A 20,846-nucleotide genomic window follows, 5' to 3' on the forward strand; every position below is an offset into this window, starting at 1 on the left:
ATAGATGAGCCTCAGTGCTTTCAAAATATCCTCCAGCACATGTGAAATCATCTGTAATTAGCAAAATACAGTATGTCGATATGGGGGACTGTTTGTAATTGCTCTAAAGTACATTGAAAATACTATGAATCATCAGTGTGTTTACTTGTCAAGATTATTTGGTTTTTTGACTGTTGCAGTAATAGTGAAAAATTACCATTATTGATATATAGTTGTTTGCCCAGAAGATGTTTTAGTCCCTTGCGGAGAGGTTTTTCTCCACCTTTCTCTGAAATAGGAGGATGGATGAGTTTTCCCAGTGCATGAATTGAGTAACATGCCTTTCATTACAAAGATGACTAATACCGAAACATTTAGAAACTCGTGAAAATATGCTGAACAGGCAGCCTGCACCCCAACATTCATTGACTGCATGAAGACATGAATAATGCAACAACCTACCTGCCAAACTTCTGCTGCAAGACAAATGTCAGAATTTCACTATGTGGTTGGCATTACTGGAGCTCGTGTTGTCTGACAGGAGAGAGTGGGCGCAAACGAATACACAGCCTTAACAACAACACTCTCTCACTCAACCTCAATTTTGAGGCTTACAGAAATCCTCCATATTATGAATAACAGTGTAATGATGGGACAGTAAAGGATCATTGAGGAAACTTGTCAGAACGCAGGAAGCAGACGTTGCCTGAGAAAGCTGGCCTGGCCCAGGATAGGAATGGGTCAACTAATTGACCTAAAGGGGTGGTTGATTATGATTTCACTTTTTTTTAACTTTAGTTAGTGTGTTATGTTGCTGATTGAGCATAAACAACATCTGTAATGTTACAACGCTCAAAGTTCAAAGCAAAGGGAGATATTTTCTTTTAAAGAATTCTCTGTTTAAGGACTACAACAAACGGCTGGTAGGGACTACAGTGAGCTTCTTCCCGGGTTGGTGACATCACTAACCCTAAAATTTACATAAAACCTGCCCCCAGGAACGCGCAACAAAGGGGTGAGGCCATGTTATTGCAATACAGTACGTAACACACATGCAATAACGTCATAAAAGCAACATAAGATGCAACCATAATTAAACTAAACTATACCTGTTATATCTTAATGCAGCATATATTCTCTGGCTCTGTAGGCATCTTACAACAGTTCCCACACGAGTGATTTATATCATAACAGAATATGCTAATCAAATTCAGAAACGTCCTGTTGCATTCTACATGTTGTCACTTCTTCCTGAGTCTCTCCATCATTGTTCGACTCCGGTTGGAACATAAAAGACTGAACAGTTTCTGATATTTTCAGTGAGTCTGCGTGAGGTAATTGGCACTGCTAACACGAGCTTATGAAACACCGCCCTCTTCTTGAGAGCAGCAGCTCATTTGCATTTAAAGGGACACACACACAAACGGAGCGTTTTTGTTCACCTTCAAAATCAAAAAGTGACAAATTTAACACGCTATAATAAATGATCTGTGGGGTATTTTGAGCTAAAACTTCACATACACACTCTGGGGACATCAGAAACTTATTTTACATCTTGCAAAAGTGGCATTATATAACCCCTTTAAAATTACCAACTTGACAAAGTTCGACTGATTTATCTAGATTATACACACACACACACATGTTGGGTTTCCAAGTTTTATGTGGATTTTCCATATACATAATGATTTTTATACTGTACAAACTGTATTTTCTGTCCTCTAACCCTAAACCTACCCATTACAGAAAACTTTCTGCATTATTACATTTTCAAAATACATCACTTTTATAAAATGTTTTCCTCATGGGGACCAAAAAATGTCCTCACAGGGGCAAGGATTTCATATATTGCCATCTTTGTTGGGGAAATTTTGTCCTCATAACGTAGGGTTTACCTAAAATTGATTGCTGATTTGGTGCTCAAGAAACATTTCTTATTATTATCAATATTGAAAACAGTGTTGAAAATATTGAAAATTCAAAAGAGCAGCATTTATTTGAGATATACATTTTTTGTAACATTATAAATGTCTTTACTGTCACTTTTGATCAATTTAATGAATTTGATTAAAAGTAAATGTAAAAAAATATATATTTAAAAAAATTAGACCTGTGAACTTCACTAATATTGACTAATTGGTTGTTGGATGATGTATTACTGATATAATATTTTTTGGATATGTCAAGTTAAAAAATACCTTTAAAATTTGCTCAAAGATGTTGCTGCATTGCATCTGTATAGCTTTTTTCAAATGTGTTATGTAAACATCCCTTAAGAAACACATCAGGTGAACCTCAAACCTCCTAATTATGCATGAATTCCCTGAGACCAATTAGTTGACTAATCATTTAAGCAACCCACCAACTAGTCAATCTAGAAACCTAGTCAACCTAGTCCAGGAGCATTGTTTTCAGCTCGCTTATCCTCACTACATACCTGTTGCCATCTAATCTGTCCTGTGTAATGCTGTTTTCAGGAATCTTTGGGCTGGTCTCGCTCACAGCAGGCAGGAAATAGACAAACAAGGCAGCAGACAAGTGACTCTCAAATGAAATCTGACAAAAGCATGTTATCTGATCATAACATTTGGTGTGATGCAGCCCTAACATATCTAGCGGGAGCCTTTGGGAATGATAGGGAAGCAACGGGATCTAAACACACACACACACCAAGAGCTACTGCACATCCCGAACACAAGCACACTCTTAACTCACGGCTGTTCTCTGTTCCCTCTCAGTGACTTTAATGGTGAATGCCTCAGCGTCTGTAATTAAAACATATGTGCCAGAGTGCTCATTAAATTAAAGCTTTGTTCTCCACAACAGTAACGTCGTTTTGCCGTGTGGCATCCTGTTCGACGGCAGAAGGACGGAGGCTATATTTAACAGTTTCTCTGAGTGACAGCACAGCAAGGTTCTGTAGGTGTTAATATTTTATTCCAACTGTAGCCGTTAGTCCTTAAGAGAGTGTTAATTTACATAAGTATTTGAACATTCATCTTCGTTTACTCCCTGTATTCATTTCCATTTTAAAAGCTTTTCCTGCAGTTGCATCCTCTCCATTGTGAATCGTATGTAATTGTCCAATATTGGATCTACTCTTCAGTTTTGTAAAATTTTTAATAAAAGCAGAATGTGCTGATCTTATTGAGTATACAGTAATCCAGCGCTTACAGTGGTGGAGAGCATTCAGCTGGCATAAGTGGATACTGAGTGTGTGGCATTACAGCATTCTAAACAGTATTATAAGATATTTTAATGATTTAGTATGCTGTAATTCTGAAGTCTCTCTGTATTTGAAATGTGTATGTGTGCTTCTGGGCTCTTTGATCTCCCTCATTTACTCTGTGATGGCTGCTATGGAGCCACACGCTGCCTGAACCACACAGCCAGCCAATCACACGCCAGTGAAGTTGGGAAATCCCCAATCAATGAAGAGTATAGTAAGTGATGTATGAGAGGTTTGATGCTGCTCTTGTGCTGCTTGGAGGGTTCACGCCTGCTTCTCCTCCTCTGTGCTTTTTTTAGATTGTTTGAGAATGATTGTTTTAGAATGATTTCTGAAGGATCATGTGACACTGAAGACTGGAGTAATGATGCTGAAAATTAATCTTTGCTATCACAGAAATAAATTATGCTTTAAATATATATTAATAGAAAAAAGTTGATTCAATTGTAACTATATTACTGTTTTTACTGTATTTTTGATCAAATATATGCTGCCTTTCTGAGCATAAGAGAATTCTTTTTTAAAAATGTAGTAAACCCAAACTTTTTAATGGTAGTGGATTTCCGTAGTTTTTTTTTTTTTAGACATTTGGGGCAATTTAATATACTTATCTTAACATGTATTGTTTGCTCTGAAATTTGTGTCACCCATTTGCAGTCTAGTAGATTAGACAAGTAAAATAAAATATTTCAAATACATAATTTCTTTACTTAAGGTAGACTATTTAATAATTTACATTTATACAAATATAGCAATGCAAATTAATAAACAGCATTATTTATCTCCATAAATCTTTATTAAACCATTTTTATATTTAAAAAAATTGCACACTGAGATTTCCATGACCATTTTCACTGATAATGCAAACTAATCATTTAATGGTTTTTGACATGATTTTGAATCGATTAATTAAAACAGAAAATTTGGGCTGATTCATGTCAGTGAATCAAACTATCACCCAGTTGCATCTCTGTGCCTCACGAGAAATAAAGAACCGATCAATTATGCCTCGTTTCCACCGAGCGGTACAGAACAGTACAGACAGTTCAGTACGATTCGGGACGGTAAACTGATCCGGCTTACGTTTCCACCGCCAACAGTACCCTCACTTGATAGGCGTGGTGTATGACGGAAAGTAGCGATCGATGTCATTCTCGTGTGAAGAAGAAAGTGTCACTGCAAACAACAATGGAGGACATAAAGCAGATCTTGTTCTAACTTCTCGGCATGTGGCTGTTTGTCACAAGAAGAAACGGTATTGTTTCAACTTTATTAAAAAATGGCACCTCTTGTGTTGTCATTCCCCTTGTAGCACACGCAAATGACGATTCTCTGTCAACCAATCAACATTTTGCAGTGAGTCTAGCTCCACCCTTTAATACCGGACTACTGTGCTAGGTACCCCAACAGAAGGGTCCCAAAAAAGTGGTACAGTACGGTTCGGAATTAGGGTACCATTCACAAATTCTGACAATGGAAACGGCAAAAATTGTGTACCGCTCGGTGGAAACGATGCATTTGTTGACAAACCCAACATGAGTGTACACACACAAACACCCATAGTAATTATATGTCAAGCAAAAATGCATGGAAAATAGCCACATTGATATTTCTGTCCATAGTGTTGCATGTTGTTTTCTATTATAAGCAAGTCAACCATAACGTCATCAAGCAATGTTCTGCAATTCACTGAAGTGAATGGTGTGAATTTACTACAACACAGTCAATCATCAGCACAGAATTAAGTCAGAATTGACTCATCGGTGCAGATCACGTAAAGAAAAGATGCACAATGACCTTTTTTGTATGTGATTTTTCTTCTGGAGATCAAGTTGGCAGTCCATGAATGAATTCTTTTTTTTACCACTTTGAAAGCATAGCAAGAGTGTTCAACCTCTGCTGACCCACAGCTTGTTGTTGTAAAGTTTTAATCCTTTATTAAATGCACAAGAATATTGCAATATGAATCTGAATTTATATTTGGTCAGTGACCACCCAGAACACCCTAGGATTTGCATAGCAACATGTTAAAAAACATTGTGTGTTTTTGCAATCTGTGTGTTTTTGATAAAAAGAATAGAAAGAGAATTCATGCATGAGTGAGTCTGTGTGTCTGAGTGCAAATGTATTCACCCATCAGCTTGACAGTGTGTGGGAGAGAGGAAATCCATTAAACTTATGCTCTGTTCTCGGCACAATTTCGCTGTACATTTAATATACAGAACCAGTTGATTCAATGCTAAGTATTGTTTAATGATAAACACTAAGTAGTGTTTAATGTTAAAAGTTTGATCAGTGAGCACATCAAATATGAAAACAACCTTGCAAATATAAATGGTTTAATCACAACATATTACAAATGAACAGTTGATCAGATGACAGTCGATGCACAATGGCAACGTGCGGGCTGTCCTGTGAGCTGCTATGCGGCTGCATTTGAAGTCGAAAATCAGTTTAGTGTTTGGTCATTAGGAACCGCAGAGACAGGCACATCAATATTCAAAGCCAGAGACTACAGAGAGAGCACAGACAAGGTAGCCTTCTGTAGAGGCCATAAACAGTATTCTGCAAGGGAAGAATTCAGACCGTACAGGGCACTTTCTACCATTACAGTACACTTTGGTTTCCCATGACTGTTTTTTTAGGTGTCCCATGACTGCATTTAAGGTGCAAATTCAATATCTTTTATTTTAAGAGCTATTACATGTTTAATTTAAACTATTTTATAGTAATCTGTTAATATTTAGATATTAACAAACTGCCAATACCTTAGAAAATCTTTCTTTTAAAGGGGACCTTTTACAAGATGTAATATAAGTCTCTGGTGTCCCCAGAATGTGTTTGTGAAGTTTAAGCTCAAAATACCCCACAGATCATTTATTGTAGCTTGTCAAATTTGCCCCTCTTTGTGTGTGTCCCTTTAAATGCAAATGAGCTGCTGCTCCCCGCCCGCTTTCCAAAAGAGGGCGGAGCTTTAACAGCGCAACAACAACAAAGCTAGAGAATCTCATGCAGCCAAAATGACGATTGTCAGTAACAGTGTTCAGCCTTACACTGTTCAAACCGGAGTCGGACACTGATGGAGAGAATCAGGAAGAAGTTACAACTTTTAAAATGCTACTGGACATTTCTGAATGGTTAGTGGATAAATGTATGTAGTTGCTGTGGAGTTGATTCAACTCATCGACTAGCATGTGCCGTCATGTTAATCTTTTGTGCAAAACCAGCGTTGAATTGACCCTCGTTTGTGAAGCAGTCCGGCGTAAAATGATGGCATGGCAACAACACTCTACTACAACAACTCTTCGTCTTCTCTAAAGCAGCCCAACATGGCTTCACTCCCTTTGTTGCGTGTTCTCGGGGGCAGGGTTTATGTAAATTTTAGGGTTAGTGATGTCACTAACCCGGGAAGAAGCTCGTTGAAGTCACTCGTTGTAGATCTCGTTGTAGAACATGTTGCTTGTGTGAACATCATATTTATGTATTTCCCGCTAAAATCATTCTGGTAATTTTATGGTAATTTACTGGGATTGCTGTGTGAAAGAGGCTATTGATGTCTATTTAGGCACTGTTCTGGCAAACTCATATTCAGTCTGGTCCCATTGTGGTACAACGCCCACCGTCCAATCAAATGCAGATTTAATATAATCAAGCCCTGCCCTGCATTCTTTTTTCTTGTTCAGTATCTTGACTCACTATGAAATATGTCACATTACAGAAGTAAAATAGGTTCTGAACAGCAATTCACATCGGCTTGACAAGAAACTGAAAAAGGAAAAACATTGTCCTGTGGTTAGTGCCATCAGCAGTGCAACTTGCTCATTTGAGACATCTTGAGCTTCAATGATAATTATTCAGATGGATGGTTAAGCCAGAGGGAATGATGAGGTACAGGTGAAGAGACCTGGTTACCTAGCAGCTGTACTGTGAGGAGCAGGAAGGATCGGTCTCTGACTGGAATAGATTCTGTCAGCTCCCCCATTTACTTCTTTTCCATAAATGGAATTGGAGTTGGAAAAGGGAGAGTGGGTAAAGTAATGAGATGGATCGAGAGAGGGATGATGAGGGAATGGGGGGAGATATACAGAGGCAAAAAAGAAAGAATCTTAGAGAAAAATGGGGAGGATGGCTGGAGAGGCGAAAATAAACAAGGTTAGTGGTTGAAAAAGATATTGAAAGACAGAGGAGAAGATCTGATGGAGAATGGATCAAGAGAGAGAAAAGCAATAAGGGAAAAAGAGGAGGGTAAAAAAAATATTGGGTGGAGGGAGAGAGCTGAGCAAATGACAAGGGATAGAGCACCTAGACACATATGAAGACTAAGTAGAAACTCTATCCGTTTCTAGCACACACACAAACATCTCTTCGTGCTTCTCCGTCAGGGAGGGGGAAGCCCTTTGGGAGAAGGGAGGGAGGGGCAATGCGGGATTTCCCCTGCCAGAGGAAAAGATATTAGATACGAATCAGTGAGCTGGCAACAGCGTGACTGCAGCTCCTGATATAATTACACTTGGAGATAGAATCAGCTCGAACACAAAGCGCTACAACACCTCAATATCTGTTCTCTTTTACTTTAGCTGTTAGGATGGTAGATTAGTCATGTGGTTAGGGACAGTATACTGAGCAGGCGGAGCCTACATCATGTCACTCACCAAAATTAGCACTCAGTAAAAATTGGCTTTGGAAAGTGAATATTTGATACTTGAGTTACTGGATTGTTGGTTGATTGCTGAACTATGACATAAAACATGGTTTAAACAGAATTTAAATGATAGTAATTCAACAAAGTGATTTTTTTTTTTTTCCTGGAACGCCAAAAGTTCTCATTTAGCCAAAAAACATAAACCGAAAATAAAGTTTTGGTTATTATATTTGGGTAATTGAAGTCTGTGTGCTGTTCAGGGTGTTGTTCACAGGACATAAAACAGTCCAAGGAAAGTTCAGCATCACTGAAGAACCGTTATTTCACCCCTCCAAAACTGTTTCAGCTGAAACCAAAAATTCAATTGAATTTATTTTTTACTTAATTTCTATGAATTACTAAATGAAAGTGTTTTTTCTTTTTTTTCCTATGATGCAACGTCAGTTCCGCTTTTTTCATAAGTTGAATATGGAAGGTGGTCTGGCAGAAGCTAGATAATTTACTTCATATCTTGTTAAATATGGATATTTTTCTTAAAGTGAACTAATCCTTTATAGGTGCTTTATGTAAGAATGACAGCTAGTGGTTGAAATGGGTATTGCAGTCCAAAATTAAAATATCATTTGCCCCGCCCCCTGCTCCTCTCGTGGGTTGCCAGTTTGAAGACATGCAACAGGAGTGAGCTCAATTGACATTGGAAGGCTAGGAGACTTGCACACTGTAAGATAATTAGTTGGTTTAATATTCATAGAGATTTTTAGATGGATGCTGAGGCTTTTTAGGTCGGGTAGAATCTGTGATCTCTGACCCAATTTGTTCGCTGGCTTCCATGGCTGCAATTCGCTGAATGTGTTTTCCGCCAGCTGGCAACCCGTGGTGGCGAAATACTATTGAGTAAATTGGCAATGTGTGATCTTGCACAGACCAAAACAAAAACAGAAATTCCTACACGGAATGCAAATTTCAAAGTAAAATAACTGGCTGTAGCAATGGTTTTCAGAGAAATGAGTATGTGAACTCAGCATGTTTAATAAATATCTGCAAACATATTATGGTATTTTTATGCTTTAGTACAGTCAAAAACTTACATAGAGCACCTTTAATACAGGGAATATTTTATCTATCTCTTGCCACATAGGAAAAATAAACACTTTCATCTTACACAAACGCTTCACTTAAGAAGGCCTTTATTAACCTCCAGAGCCGTGTGGAGTACATTTATGATGGATGGATGCACTTTCTTTAGCTTCATACTTGTTAGTCCTGTTCACTGCCATTATAAAGCTTGGATGCATCACGATATTTATTAATATAACTCCGATTGTGTTCATCAGAAAGAAGAAAGTCATATACACCTAGGATGGCTTGAGGGTGAGTAAAGCTTGGGGTAATTTTCATTTTAAAGTGAACTAATCCTTTAAGCCACCAAACCAAAATAAAAAAGGTGGATACTGTAGAGCTACAGTAAATGAGAGATTAATATCTCTCATCCCACCACAGTGCACATTATCTCACTTTTCTTTGTTTCTTTGTTTGCAAGTATATGTGTGGTAATTCGATAAAACTGCCTCCTGCCTCTGTTCTCCACAAGACATCAGTGGGTGTCCAAAAACATCTGCTGTGTTATAGCTGTTCTCCAGCGTTTTTAAATGATGCCACTGCTTGCTGCAATTTTCATCAGTGTTGGTGATAAAATGGCATGGACAATTAAGAAAATGTATTTGCCGTTTCTGCACAGTGCACCTCTCATCTAACACACTCCATCTGGAAGCCATGTTATGCCTCTGAGATATGACAGCCCCTCTCCTCTGTGTGCATGGCGGTACAAGTACATTTGTACATGTGCATGATATCGTGGTACTTCCTGTCTAAGCCTGTGGTGTCAATCCTTCCTGTGTATACCTAGTATACCACAATTACAGGCAAAATAGAGGCTTTGTCTCTAAAATCGATACTGCACCTTGCTTATTAAATCAATACTGTTATGCACTTGTGGTAATGCATTGTGCTTCTATATCGATGCTGAATGGCCCTAGTCTCAAAGTTCTGGGGGAAAAAAAAAACATAGGAAAGAATTGATTCATCTTAAAGGGCAGAGGAGGAAGATTGTGTTGAATTTCAGTATTAACGGATGAAAATGATTAATGGTTCGTTGTGTCAATTTTTTGTTCCAGGACCAGCCCTCTAAAGCAGCGGTCACCAATTAGTGGACCTACAGTTCAGATATGAGCCTAAGATTGATTTCAACCGGATAACAAATAATTTTTAATGTATTAACATAATTAATGTATTTTTTTTTTTCTCCACATGGAGAAATGGATCTGAAGTGGCATAAAAAGGTGCAGTAAGAGCAACTGTTAACACAAGTGTAATTAGACACTACACTGTATTAAAAAAAAAAAGAATTTGTTTAACTTAAAGTAAGTTATCTGGTTTCCTTAAAATTGAGTTAATTGAAATTAAAAATTTGAGTTAATACAATGAAGGTGATTGGTTTAATCAAAAGACACTCAAAATATTGTTTTAATTCATTCATTAAAGGGAGGGTGTCACACACAGTTTCTGCCAATCTTGATCTTAATCTTGATTACCTATAGAGTAGTAGTGCATCCTTCATATATCCAAAAAGTTTTTAGTTTTATCATATTTATAAAAGATACATACGCTGTACCGAGTTTTTCTGAAAACAGCCGAGCGCCTGGAGGCGTGCTGTGTGAGCGGAGCTAAAGAGTGACGAGCATGCGCAGCTTTTGCGTAGCAATCGTCTGCAAGCTATCAATGGTCAGCTAAACAAATGTATTTAAACACACACACAATACACCATCGCATTATCCCTGGATAACTTTTGAATCACTGTAATGAATATAGCGTATAGTGAATGATGAATAATGAATTTATGAATTCACTACGTTTGTGTTGTTTACATTATATGCACTTAGGCGCCAACAAAACAGACATTTAATGCAGTTTTACTCACAGTGATGCAGTTCAGTCTCATGACCGGGATCATTATCGCTGTGACCTCTCTATCTTTCAGTTTCAAACGATCTGTAAATCCAGCATAGAACTGGGCCTTGTTTATGAAACCATAAGTGCCGATCCTGAGGGCTCAAGCAGCCATGGAAAAACATGAGATATTCTCCATTCATTTTAACCAATAAAAAAGTGATTGCAACTACCATTTTTATATGGTTATTTTAATAACAAATATCGAGAGCGCATCAATGTAATGTGTGAGCACAAAACTCTCAGCTCCACTTAACGCTGGGTTCTTTGGGAAGCAAGGTTATCTTTCCCTCACAACCAAAAACACACTTTTTTGGTGACATTGTTGATTTGATGAAGTCCTGTGACCTGTGCAGCGTTGTGGACGACTTCCATAAAGCCGAACACGCGTTGATGGCCATGCTCTTGCTCTCTCGCTCTGGTTGACGTGTGCGCCTGGCTCTACCGGGAGAAGTGCCTGTACAAGGAATCTGACCTTTGACGTCACACAGCTCCATACTCGAAAAAAAGACCGCAAAATTTATGAGAATTTGGAAGAGTATTTTTGGCACAGAAATACTCCGTCATATGTCCAACTCGTGTTTTGAAACTTTGGCCATGTTTAACATGAGAATCCAACACTTTAACAGGGTAAATAAGTCAGAATACATGAAATGGCATTATATCCCCCCTTTAATTAATTTTTATTATATTTTTCCTTTGTCACAGACTTGTCAGTTTGGCTTAGGTTTTTTTTTTTTAAACAATGCTTTGGAACAATTGTAAAATGTGCTACACAAATACACTACCATTTAAATGTTTTAAGTCAGTAAGACATTAAGAAAATGAATACATACGATATCTTACAAAAGATTTCTATTCAAATAAAACCTCTTTCAAAAATTTTAACTTTGTTCATCAAAGAATTCTGAAAAAAAAAAAGTATCATGGTTTACATGATTTATGAATGATCATGTGACACTGAAGACTGGCTGCTGAAAATTCAGCTTTGCCATCACAGGAAAAATTACATTTTAAAATGTTCAAATAAAAAGCTTATTTTAAATTGTAACAATATTTAACAATATTACAGTATAACACCAAACTTTTGAATGGTAGTGTACAAATTAGATTATTTGTATTTCTATACTGGACAAATTAGTAGTCTAGACTATTTTGTCTGTGTATGATTTATTATTTCTCTCATTTGAAAGGTATTATGGCTGCCAACTTGAACATTTAAAATGAATTTTGCTGAAGTGCACATTGTTTATTCAATTTCATAGCCATATATCATATTGACTCCTGAATCTGTTTATTTTAAGACCTTTATTATTTTTCAGACCTTTGCTGGGAAGGACATTTAGAGAGGCATTTAAAAGCATCATGTTATTGTGCTTTATGGATTCAGTGGTTAGCGTGTGGCACTTACTATCATCCCTATTTCCTGCCCCCATCCTCTCAACACTCCACTCTTTTGTTTTTGGTTGTTATTATGGTAATTATGATGAATTATTCCTGATAAGGTAAGGGGCAATCCAGTTGTTTTTGAGATCCGCTCTACATAATGCTTTTGTGCTCCATTTGGTTGTAATTATTATAACCTTCAGCTGAGACATTAACTGTTATTAACAGAATAGCTGTATGTGAGGCACAGAACAGCAGTAATCTATTTAAACTGAAGTGATACAGGATGTCTGAGAGGGAGCGTTTCTTCTGACTGGAAGCGTAGATGAGAAGTGTTTTGATGAGATTCTGCCTTTCTTTAAGTTCTCACCCTGAGTGAACCCAACGTTTCTTTCCCTCAGTACTTACTGAAGATGCGTCAGTCTTTTGGTGATGTTTATCACAGGCGAAGTAGCGATCACAGATCTGTCTCTGCGTGCCAGCTCGTAGGATCTCACATGTAATCACAGATCAAACTTTCACACCAGGCTGACCATCAAGAGTGGAAGTCCTTTCAATGTCCACACTTCCCAAACACTTTCTGTTTCCTGGGTGTTTACGGGATGTAGCTCAGTGCTGAGCCGACAGCCTGTCCCAGAGGATGTGCGATGTCACAGCTGGTCTGTGACATCAGGAATGTTCCTGTCAGTGTGTGTGGGAGCTCAGTGTCTTTGTGAGTCACCCAGAGCAGAAGGACGACTCAAGTCTGTACGTCGAACATTGGAGCGCTCCTGTTGGCCCCAGGCCATTTGGGTAACAGAATGTCCTGTGATGTGTGAGAGTTGAGTATCGACACGATGAAGGGCATTGCTGCTACAAAATCTGTGTATATATATATTTCTATGGCCATCTTGATAACACCTCTGGGCAGGTATTTGCTAAGTACTGCAGATAATAGGCACATTGTTGCACTATTGTTCAAAAGTTTGGGGTCAGTAGGATTTTTTTTTTAAAGAAATTAATACTTTTATTCAGCAAGGTCGCATTAAAGCATTAGTTCACTTTAAAATAAAAATTACCCCATGATTTACTCACCCTCAAGCCATCCTAAGTGTATATGACTATCTTCTTTCTGATGAACACAATCGGAGTTATATTAATAATCACCCTGTTGCTCCTAAGCTTTATAATGGCAGTGCACAGAAACCACCTGTTTGAAACTCAAAAAAGTGCATCCATCATAAACGTACTCCACACGGCTCTGGGGGGTTCTTAAAGGCCTTCTGAAGCGAAGTGATGCATTTGTGTAAGAAAAAATCCATATTTAACAAGATATAAAGTAAAATATCTAGCTTCTGACAGACCGCCTTCCATATTCAACTTACGAAGAAAGTGTAACACCTATTGCAGTTCAAAACGCTTACACTACATCCTACGCTTTTTCCGTAAGTTGGATACGAAAGGGGTATGATGTAGCATAAGCGCTTTTTTATCTATATGAATTTTTATATATATATTGCTGAAATCTCCAAACTTTTTATCAAGTCCCGTTCCCCCCCCCCAACATATTATAAACTAACAATTGTGTCATGAATTTTACAAATCAGCCAAACAGAAGATATGTCATGTTTAATATAGAGTTATGCTGCATTAGATTTTCGACCAATAAGATTTCACTCTAGGCGGTACTACCCAGCACAATGCTAGAAAAACAGAACTCAAGCAACTGATAAAATTCTTGAATTACAAGCTCAGATTAGGTGGAGATCGCTTTTAGCATGTCATGTCTGATTAGTTTATGCATGTTTGTCAGATTTTGAAATTGTAGCCACAATATTCATGTGCAAACACAATTATGTAATTCATGCAGGACGCAGGACGAAATAACACAATTTACTGTTACTTAATCTGTTTTCTCCTGTATAAATCTCCAAGCTGCTGTAGATTTTCCTTTTAAGTGCATCAAGCTCTGAGAGCTGAAGTAACACTTTCCCCTAGTGAAATTTGCAGAGCGACACGTAGATTATTTACCTTTTTTTTCTTCCCTTGGCTCTGATGAAAAACATAATTTGATTTACAGCTCTCTCTGTAATATTTCCACATCATTTGCCACACTCAAACAGTACAGATTACAGCCACAAGACCCTGAGGTGCTGTAATCCATTTTAACCGAGCCGTTCAGTTACTGAAACAGCAGCCCAAAGGCTTGGCGTGGATATTAATCTAACCTCTTCTAATGACTTTCTGTTTGAATTTACTTCGCTCCTGCATTTAAGGAGATGGATATTCTACGAGCATTTGGATTTGAAAAATTAAGCTTAATAAATCCAATATGTGTATATTATTACCAATATGGGTCTAAAATTAATTTTTGATACAAGAAATATGCTGCATTTTGTCTTTGCATGGCTACATTTCGCATGGTTCATCACCAGCCTGGACTAGCTGGTATATGTATATGTGTGTGTGTGTGTGTGTGTGTGTGTATGTATATATGTATATATATATATATATATATATATATAAAGCAGGAAGTGTGGATCCATGAGCAGTGGGTGTGTTATTGTGGCTTTGCCTAGGCATTGATTTATTTCAAATGCTCTATTGGGCTGGCGAATGAGTTAGACACCTCTTGAAAAGCAATTAGTTAGCCAGATAACAGGCAGAATAACGTAATTTGCTGTTGCTCCATGCACTGTCTCTCATCTTTTCACCCTCTTACACTGTTTGCAATATCCTAACGAAGCACATAGTCAATACAGGATCAAGCCTAGTGGGAGGCGAGTGTTTATAATGACTCAATGAAGTGCACATGTTGTACTCGCATACATTCGATACGGCCGGATCCATAGACCGAGCTGAAGAGCGATCCATCCCCAAACTCCATTAGCATGTTTATGCAACACTACAACATAGATTGCTTTTGGAAGTATTAATGAGAGAGAGCGTACAACAGACCAACAGAGCAAGTATTTGTTTTAAGAGGATGGCGGAGGGGGGAAAATACAGTTTATTACACTGGGACCAAAAGTTTTATATATATTTATTGTTTTCAACAATGATATTTTAGTATCATTGAGAAAATATTATTAAAATATCATTAATATTATTTTATTAATTTTATTAGTTTTTATTAATAAATTTAAATTTTTTAAATTAAAAATGTTTTTTATTTTTATATTTTCTGTTTTCATTTTAATTTTAGTTCAAGTTTTAGTAATGTGTGTTTTGTCATTTTTATTAGTTTTTGTATTATAAAATGACTTTTTTCATTTTTACTTCAGTTTTAATTTTTTTTAGTACATTACTTTAAACTAAATGAAAATGAGAAATGTTTCCTTGCCAACTAGCTGTAGTAAAAAAATACGTTTGTTTTTTATATTTCATTTCAGTTAAAAAAATGCTGTTTTAAATGGTTTTAGTTAACTAAAAATTTTTCCTCCTTGTCTGGCATTGTTTGGACAGATAGATAGTCCCACCCCAAACTCATGCAACTGATTGATGTTTGTTTTTATATATGTATATATATATATATATATATATATATATATATAAAATATAAAATCATTTCTTTTATAACAGCTATAAGTTTTCAGAGTATGCACTCTTGAGATACTGTTTTTCTATGAATGTGCATAAAACTACAGTAGTCAACATCTGAAGTGGATCAAAACCTTTCATCAAAGTTGTCCTAAAACCTTCTTCTTATGACAACTTGTATTAACTTTTTTGATCCACTTCAAACGTTGACTACTATATATTAATTCTTACAATCCACTGTGTCACATAAAAGATTTTTAATTTCTGGCCAATCTTCATCTTGCATCTTTTTTTCCTCCTGTCCCTTGCTGTCCAGGAACACTTCACACCAGAGTGCAAGTTTAAGGAGTCAGTGTTTGAGAACTACTACGTGACGTACTCCTCCATGATCTATAGACAACAGCAGTCGGGCAGGGGCTGGTACCTGGGCCTGAACAAGGAAGGAGAAATCATGAAGGGCAACCATGTGAAAAAGAACAAGCCTGCTGCACACTTCCTCCCCAAGCCTTTGAAAGGTAAGTCGCCGCCTCCTCACATTTTTCTATGTTGCTATTGATGCTTTATTAGTTGTAAAGTTTAGGTGGGTTGATTGCCTCACAAAAATGTTCACTCATTTACTTTTAAATACTTTTAAATGACTGAACATTTATGTGAGGCAATCAATCCTGGGTTTAAAATGGATCCCACTCCGGCCCTGCTTGAGTGTAAATGTTTTGAGTGCAGTCTCTATAAAATGACTCTTTAAAAACTTCTAGTGATCACGAATGACTGGAAAAGTGATTGGTCAATTTGTGGGAACCCTGATGAATCATCTACTGGACAGAAAATAAAACAAAAGGCATCTTGTTATTGAGTATTGTATCTTTTGTCATTGTCAAAATGAAATTTCATTATATGTGCCCCACTATCCTTCTGAATGCTCTAAACTATGGGCTCCGGACCTGTGAGCACACGATCTGCTTGTTCATTTTCTCTCAACCTGTGTAAAGTGTGGCACCTTGTTCTCTCCATGTGTCTGTGGGAAACACTGGTCTCAGGCTCTTTGCTGAGGTGATGAGGTGTGGATAGTGGAGTCTGTAAGGAGCGCTGCGGACGCCAGCACAATCAGACCATTTAAAGTGTCGTCTGTGGCAAAAGGCTCTGGAATGATAAAGCAGCTTTTGACAGCAAACAGACCTGTACCCTTCTATCCAGGCCAAGGCAGCCATCTCAGAGCAGAACACAACAGAGCTTTGTTCAATTGTGAAAGTTCCCTGTGACTTTCATCTGCCTTCTGCATACTTCCTTGTCAACAAACACAGAGAGAGTGCGCTCTAAGCACAAATCCTTACTCTGTGGAAATTTGTTGTTGTAGAAAAAGGATGAAGGAGGTGTCACGTGATAACTAATGAAAGCTTACATTTTAAGACATAAAGAGACTTTAAGCATAAGTATTGCTTTTGTTTCTCAGAGATGTGCCAATTCCAAGGTAAACATTGTGTTATTGCTTTTAGATGGACTTTTAATGACTTGCTCATCTTTTAGTAAAGACGCATAATTGGGATTTCTCTCTTAATGAAGATGAGATGGTTCTTCAAACAATGAGCCGCTTTGCTTTTATGTAAAGCAGTTACTTATCAATCACGTTGGATAATGTCACACGATTCAAGTACTTACAGAAATCAATAATCCTTTTCATTGCTTAAGGAATTAAAACAAGGTCTTTTATTTTATCATAAATTAAAAATGGAGGCTTAACAGCTGAGAAACATTTTGTTCTCAGTGAAAATGTCTTAGCCCGTGAAAATGCATTTCCTTTTTCTAAAGAGGCTTATAGTGTGTTGAGAGGATAATGGTGAGTGTTGGTAATGTAAGAGACAGCAGGAGTAATGCATTAGCTTTGAAGGACATTCACTGCGGAGATGGTTTACTGAGGCTGATTTCAGAGACCATCGCACAGCCATTTAGTGCGACTTATGCTTAATAACAGTATAAAATACACTTATTTAGGATACATTCTCTGAGGGAAAAAAAATGCTTCTCAAATTAATGCTTGTTTTAAGGCTGTTGGACTGGGAAACAAGAAAAAAATGCTGATTTAGTCACACATTCAATAATCTAGATGCTTCACCTAAATTTGGTCATGTTTGGTTTTTTAAACTGTTCAAATGCAGGAAAATATTGATTACACTACAATATTGTTCTATACATTAACATTAGTTAATGGAGTAGTTCAAATTAAATAACAATGAACAATAGTTTTACAGCATTTATTAGCCATGTTAAAAAACTTTACTTAAAAAAAACTTAAATTTAAAAACATTAACTTTATTAGTTAAGTTAATGTTAAATTCTACATACACTACCATTCAAAGGTTTGCCATCAGTTGTTTTTGAAAGAAGATTATTATGCTCACTAAGGCTGCATTTATTTGATTAAACAGGAAATACAGTAATATTGTAAAATATTGTTACAATTTAAAATAACTGTTTTCTATTTGAAGATATTTTGCAATGTAATTTATTCCTGTGATGCAAAGCTGAATTTTCAGCATCATTACTCCAGTCTTCAGTGTCACATGATCCTTCAGAAATTAATCTAATATGCTTGTCAATGTTGAAAACAGTTATGCAGCTTAATAATTTTGTGGAAACTGATACTTTTTACAGGATTCTTTGATGAACAGAAAGCTCAAATAAACAGCATTTATTACAATAGAATTACTTTGTAACATTGTAAATGTCTTTACTGTCACTTTTGATCAATTTGATGCATCCTTGCTAAATAAAATTTGTTTAAAAAAATCTTACTGACCCAAAACTTCTAATGTTAGTATTATGATAATAATAATATGTGTTATGAATAAAAATAAATTAACAATGCTTAATGGTATATCTAAGTTAAATAACTTAGATTAATATAGTCAAACCAAAAACATTTTCAGACACCTTGAACATTTCATTCATTAATACAGTTTATTCACTATAGTTTAAAAATATGGTAATAAAATATGACACAATCTCAGAGTTAAACTGTGTCAGAAAAAAATAATCTTAATTATGTCAGATAACACTTAAGAAAAACATGGTCAGGTCAAAGTGTCTGAATAATTTTTGGTCCCAAATTTGTATAAATTTTACTAATAGTCCACTGTATGAAAGAATTTTTAGGTATAATATGTCACAGTTTACTTTATTTTGCTATCCTCACTTACATAAATGAACTATAGTGTCCTGCACCCACTAGTAAAAATATATCAAAAATATATATCTAGTGTCTGAATATTTTTTGGTTTGACTGTAAATGCTGTAAAAATATTCATTGTTAACCTCATGCATTAACAAATGAAGAGTTTGGTTCCAAAACGCTATGAATCCATTTTGATTAATTTGAGTAAAAATGTGTTTTCTTTACCAAGAAAGCGGCAAGATGAAAACCACTGTTTTCTGTTTCAAACTTTCACATAGCGTCTTTAGGTTATAATAACATTAAAAATTCAAATCCAGATTTTGATTTTCAAAGATTTATCAAAGATTATTTTTTCCCAAAATGCAATAAATCCATGACACGCTTTTTTTTTTTTTCTCCAAAATACAATTAAAATGCATTTAATCCATTGAATCAATATTTTTCACATTGAAACTGTTGAAAATACACAACAAAGTTGATCAACATATACATCAGCCTCTGAACTTGAACTCTGCTGAACTCTGCTAATCTTATATAAACAGGCACTGGACTAAAAATACATTCAGTCATCACTCCCAAAATAAATTCAACGGGTCATCTTGTTAATGCTATAAATTATGTCTCCGTTTGTCATTAATGATTAAAGAGTATCTGGCGCCACTGCACAGTTAAAATAAAAACAGCACATTTGCTGAGTACATTGTACAGAGAATTGACTGCGACTACCCAGGGGTGTCGCTATACTGCAAACATTCAAATAGCAATCATGTTATGTTTTTTTTTTTCTTTTTTCTATCAGATAAAAAAGATAAAGTTTAGAATCAAAACTAGCATTGCCAGATTCAAGAATTAATCATTCTTGGTGAAACCGCTTTTAAAAACTGTTTATGATTCAGTTTTGGGGACCATGACAGAAGTTTGATGCTGTCGTGTGAGAACAAGCAACGGTCGGCATTTTTCCTCCTCCCGAGTGCCTCATCTTCTTAATCTCCTCACGCAAATGATTACATTTCGATGGCTTATGTTTCTTACCTACCGCAGAAACCACCACATGTTCATCAATGCCGTCAAAATTATTCATTTTTCTGTTTTTGTTGATCACAAAGTTACAAAGCAGATAAGGAAAACTGGGATGCCGGGTGTATTCAGAGCATCGCCATTACTGTTTACAGTGCGTGGAATGGTGCGCTGTGATTGGTTGAGCGGATATATCGCATTCTGCAGAGAAGGGAGGCTGGCGTTTGTCGCGGTTTGGGAAAATAGGGAGAAAACATGACAGAATAACAAGGCGGATGTCGCATTTTGAGTAAAATTAAAAATTGACTTTTTCGATACCAACCAGATACAATACTGATTTTGGCAAGAACTCAATTTTTTTTTAAATGCCGTTTTGGAACCAAACTCTTCAAATATTAACAAAGTTACCGTAAACTTTTATGTACTGTAAAAAAAAAAGTGGTGATTGTGTCAGTTATGAGTTTAGTTTGTTGCCGAGGAGAGTTATGTCATTTGAAGAGAGAGAAGGACTTGAAATTTTGCTCGCTGCCTTATAAAGATTCTCCAGCAGTATTCTTCCAGAGGACCAATTAAGGAACTGTCTCCTCACTGTGAACATGGCTTCAGCTGACAGCTCTCGGCTTACAAAGTACTGTAGTCTCAGTCCAGAGTGCGTGCACACACACACACACACTCACTTGTATATGTGGTTTACGGGGACTCTCCATAGACGTAATGGTTTTTATACTGTACAAACTGTACATTCTATCCCCCTACACTACCCCTACCCCTAAACCTACCCATCACAGGAAACTGTCTGCATTTTTTTGAATTTCAAAAAAACACAGTTTAGTATGTTTTTTTTTAAGCCATTAGGTTTACGTTGTAATACCCATGTCATTATACACATTTGTGTCCTC

At 36.6% G+C, this 20,846-nt stretch overlaps 1 protein-coding gene across 7 annotated transcripts in view; it reads left to right on the top strand.

Moving 5' to 3' along the window:
• fgf13a (fibroblast growth factor 13a) overlaps positions 1-20,846 on the top strand; it is a 125,551-nt gene that overhangs the window by 100,148 nt on the left and 4,557 nt on the right. For all 7 annotated transcript variants that reach the window (XM_051860515.1, XM_051860516.1, XM_051860510.1 and 4 more), the window contains one exon: positions 16,078-16,276. In XM_051860515.1, coding sequence (XP_051716475.1) covers positions 16,078-16,276 — 199 coding nt within the window. The remainder of the gene's footprint in view (positions 1-16,077; positions 16,277-20,846) is intronic.

The sequence above is a fragment of the Ctenopharyngodon idella genome, chromosome 14 (assembly GCF_019924925.1).
Source record: "Ctenopharyngodon idella isolate HZGC_01 chromosome 14, HZGC01, whole genome shotgun sequence".
Taxonomy (NCBI): Eukaryota; Metazoa; Chordata; class Actinopteri; order Cypriniformes; family Xenocyprididae; genus Ctenopharyngodon; species Ctenopharyngodon idella.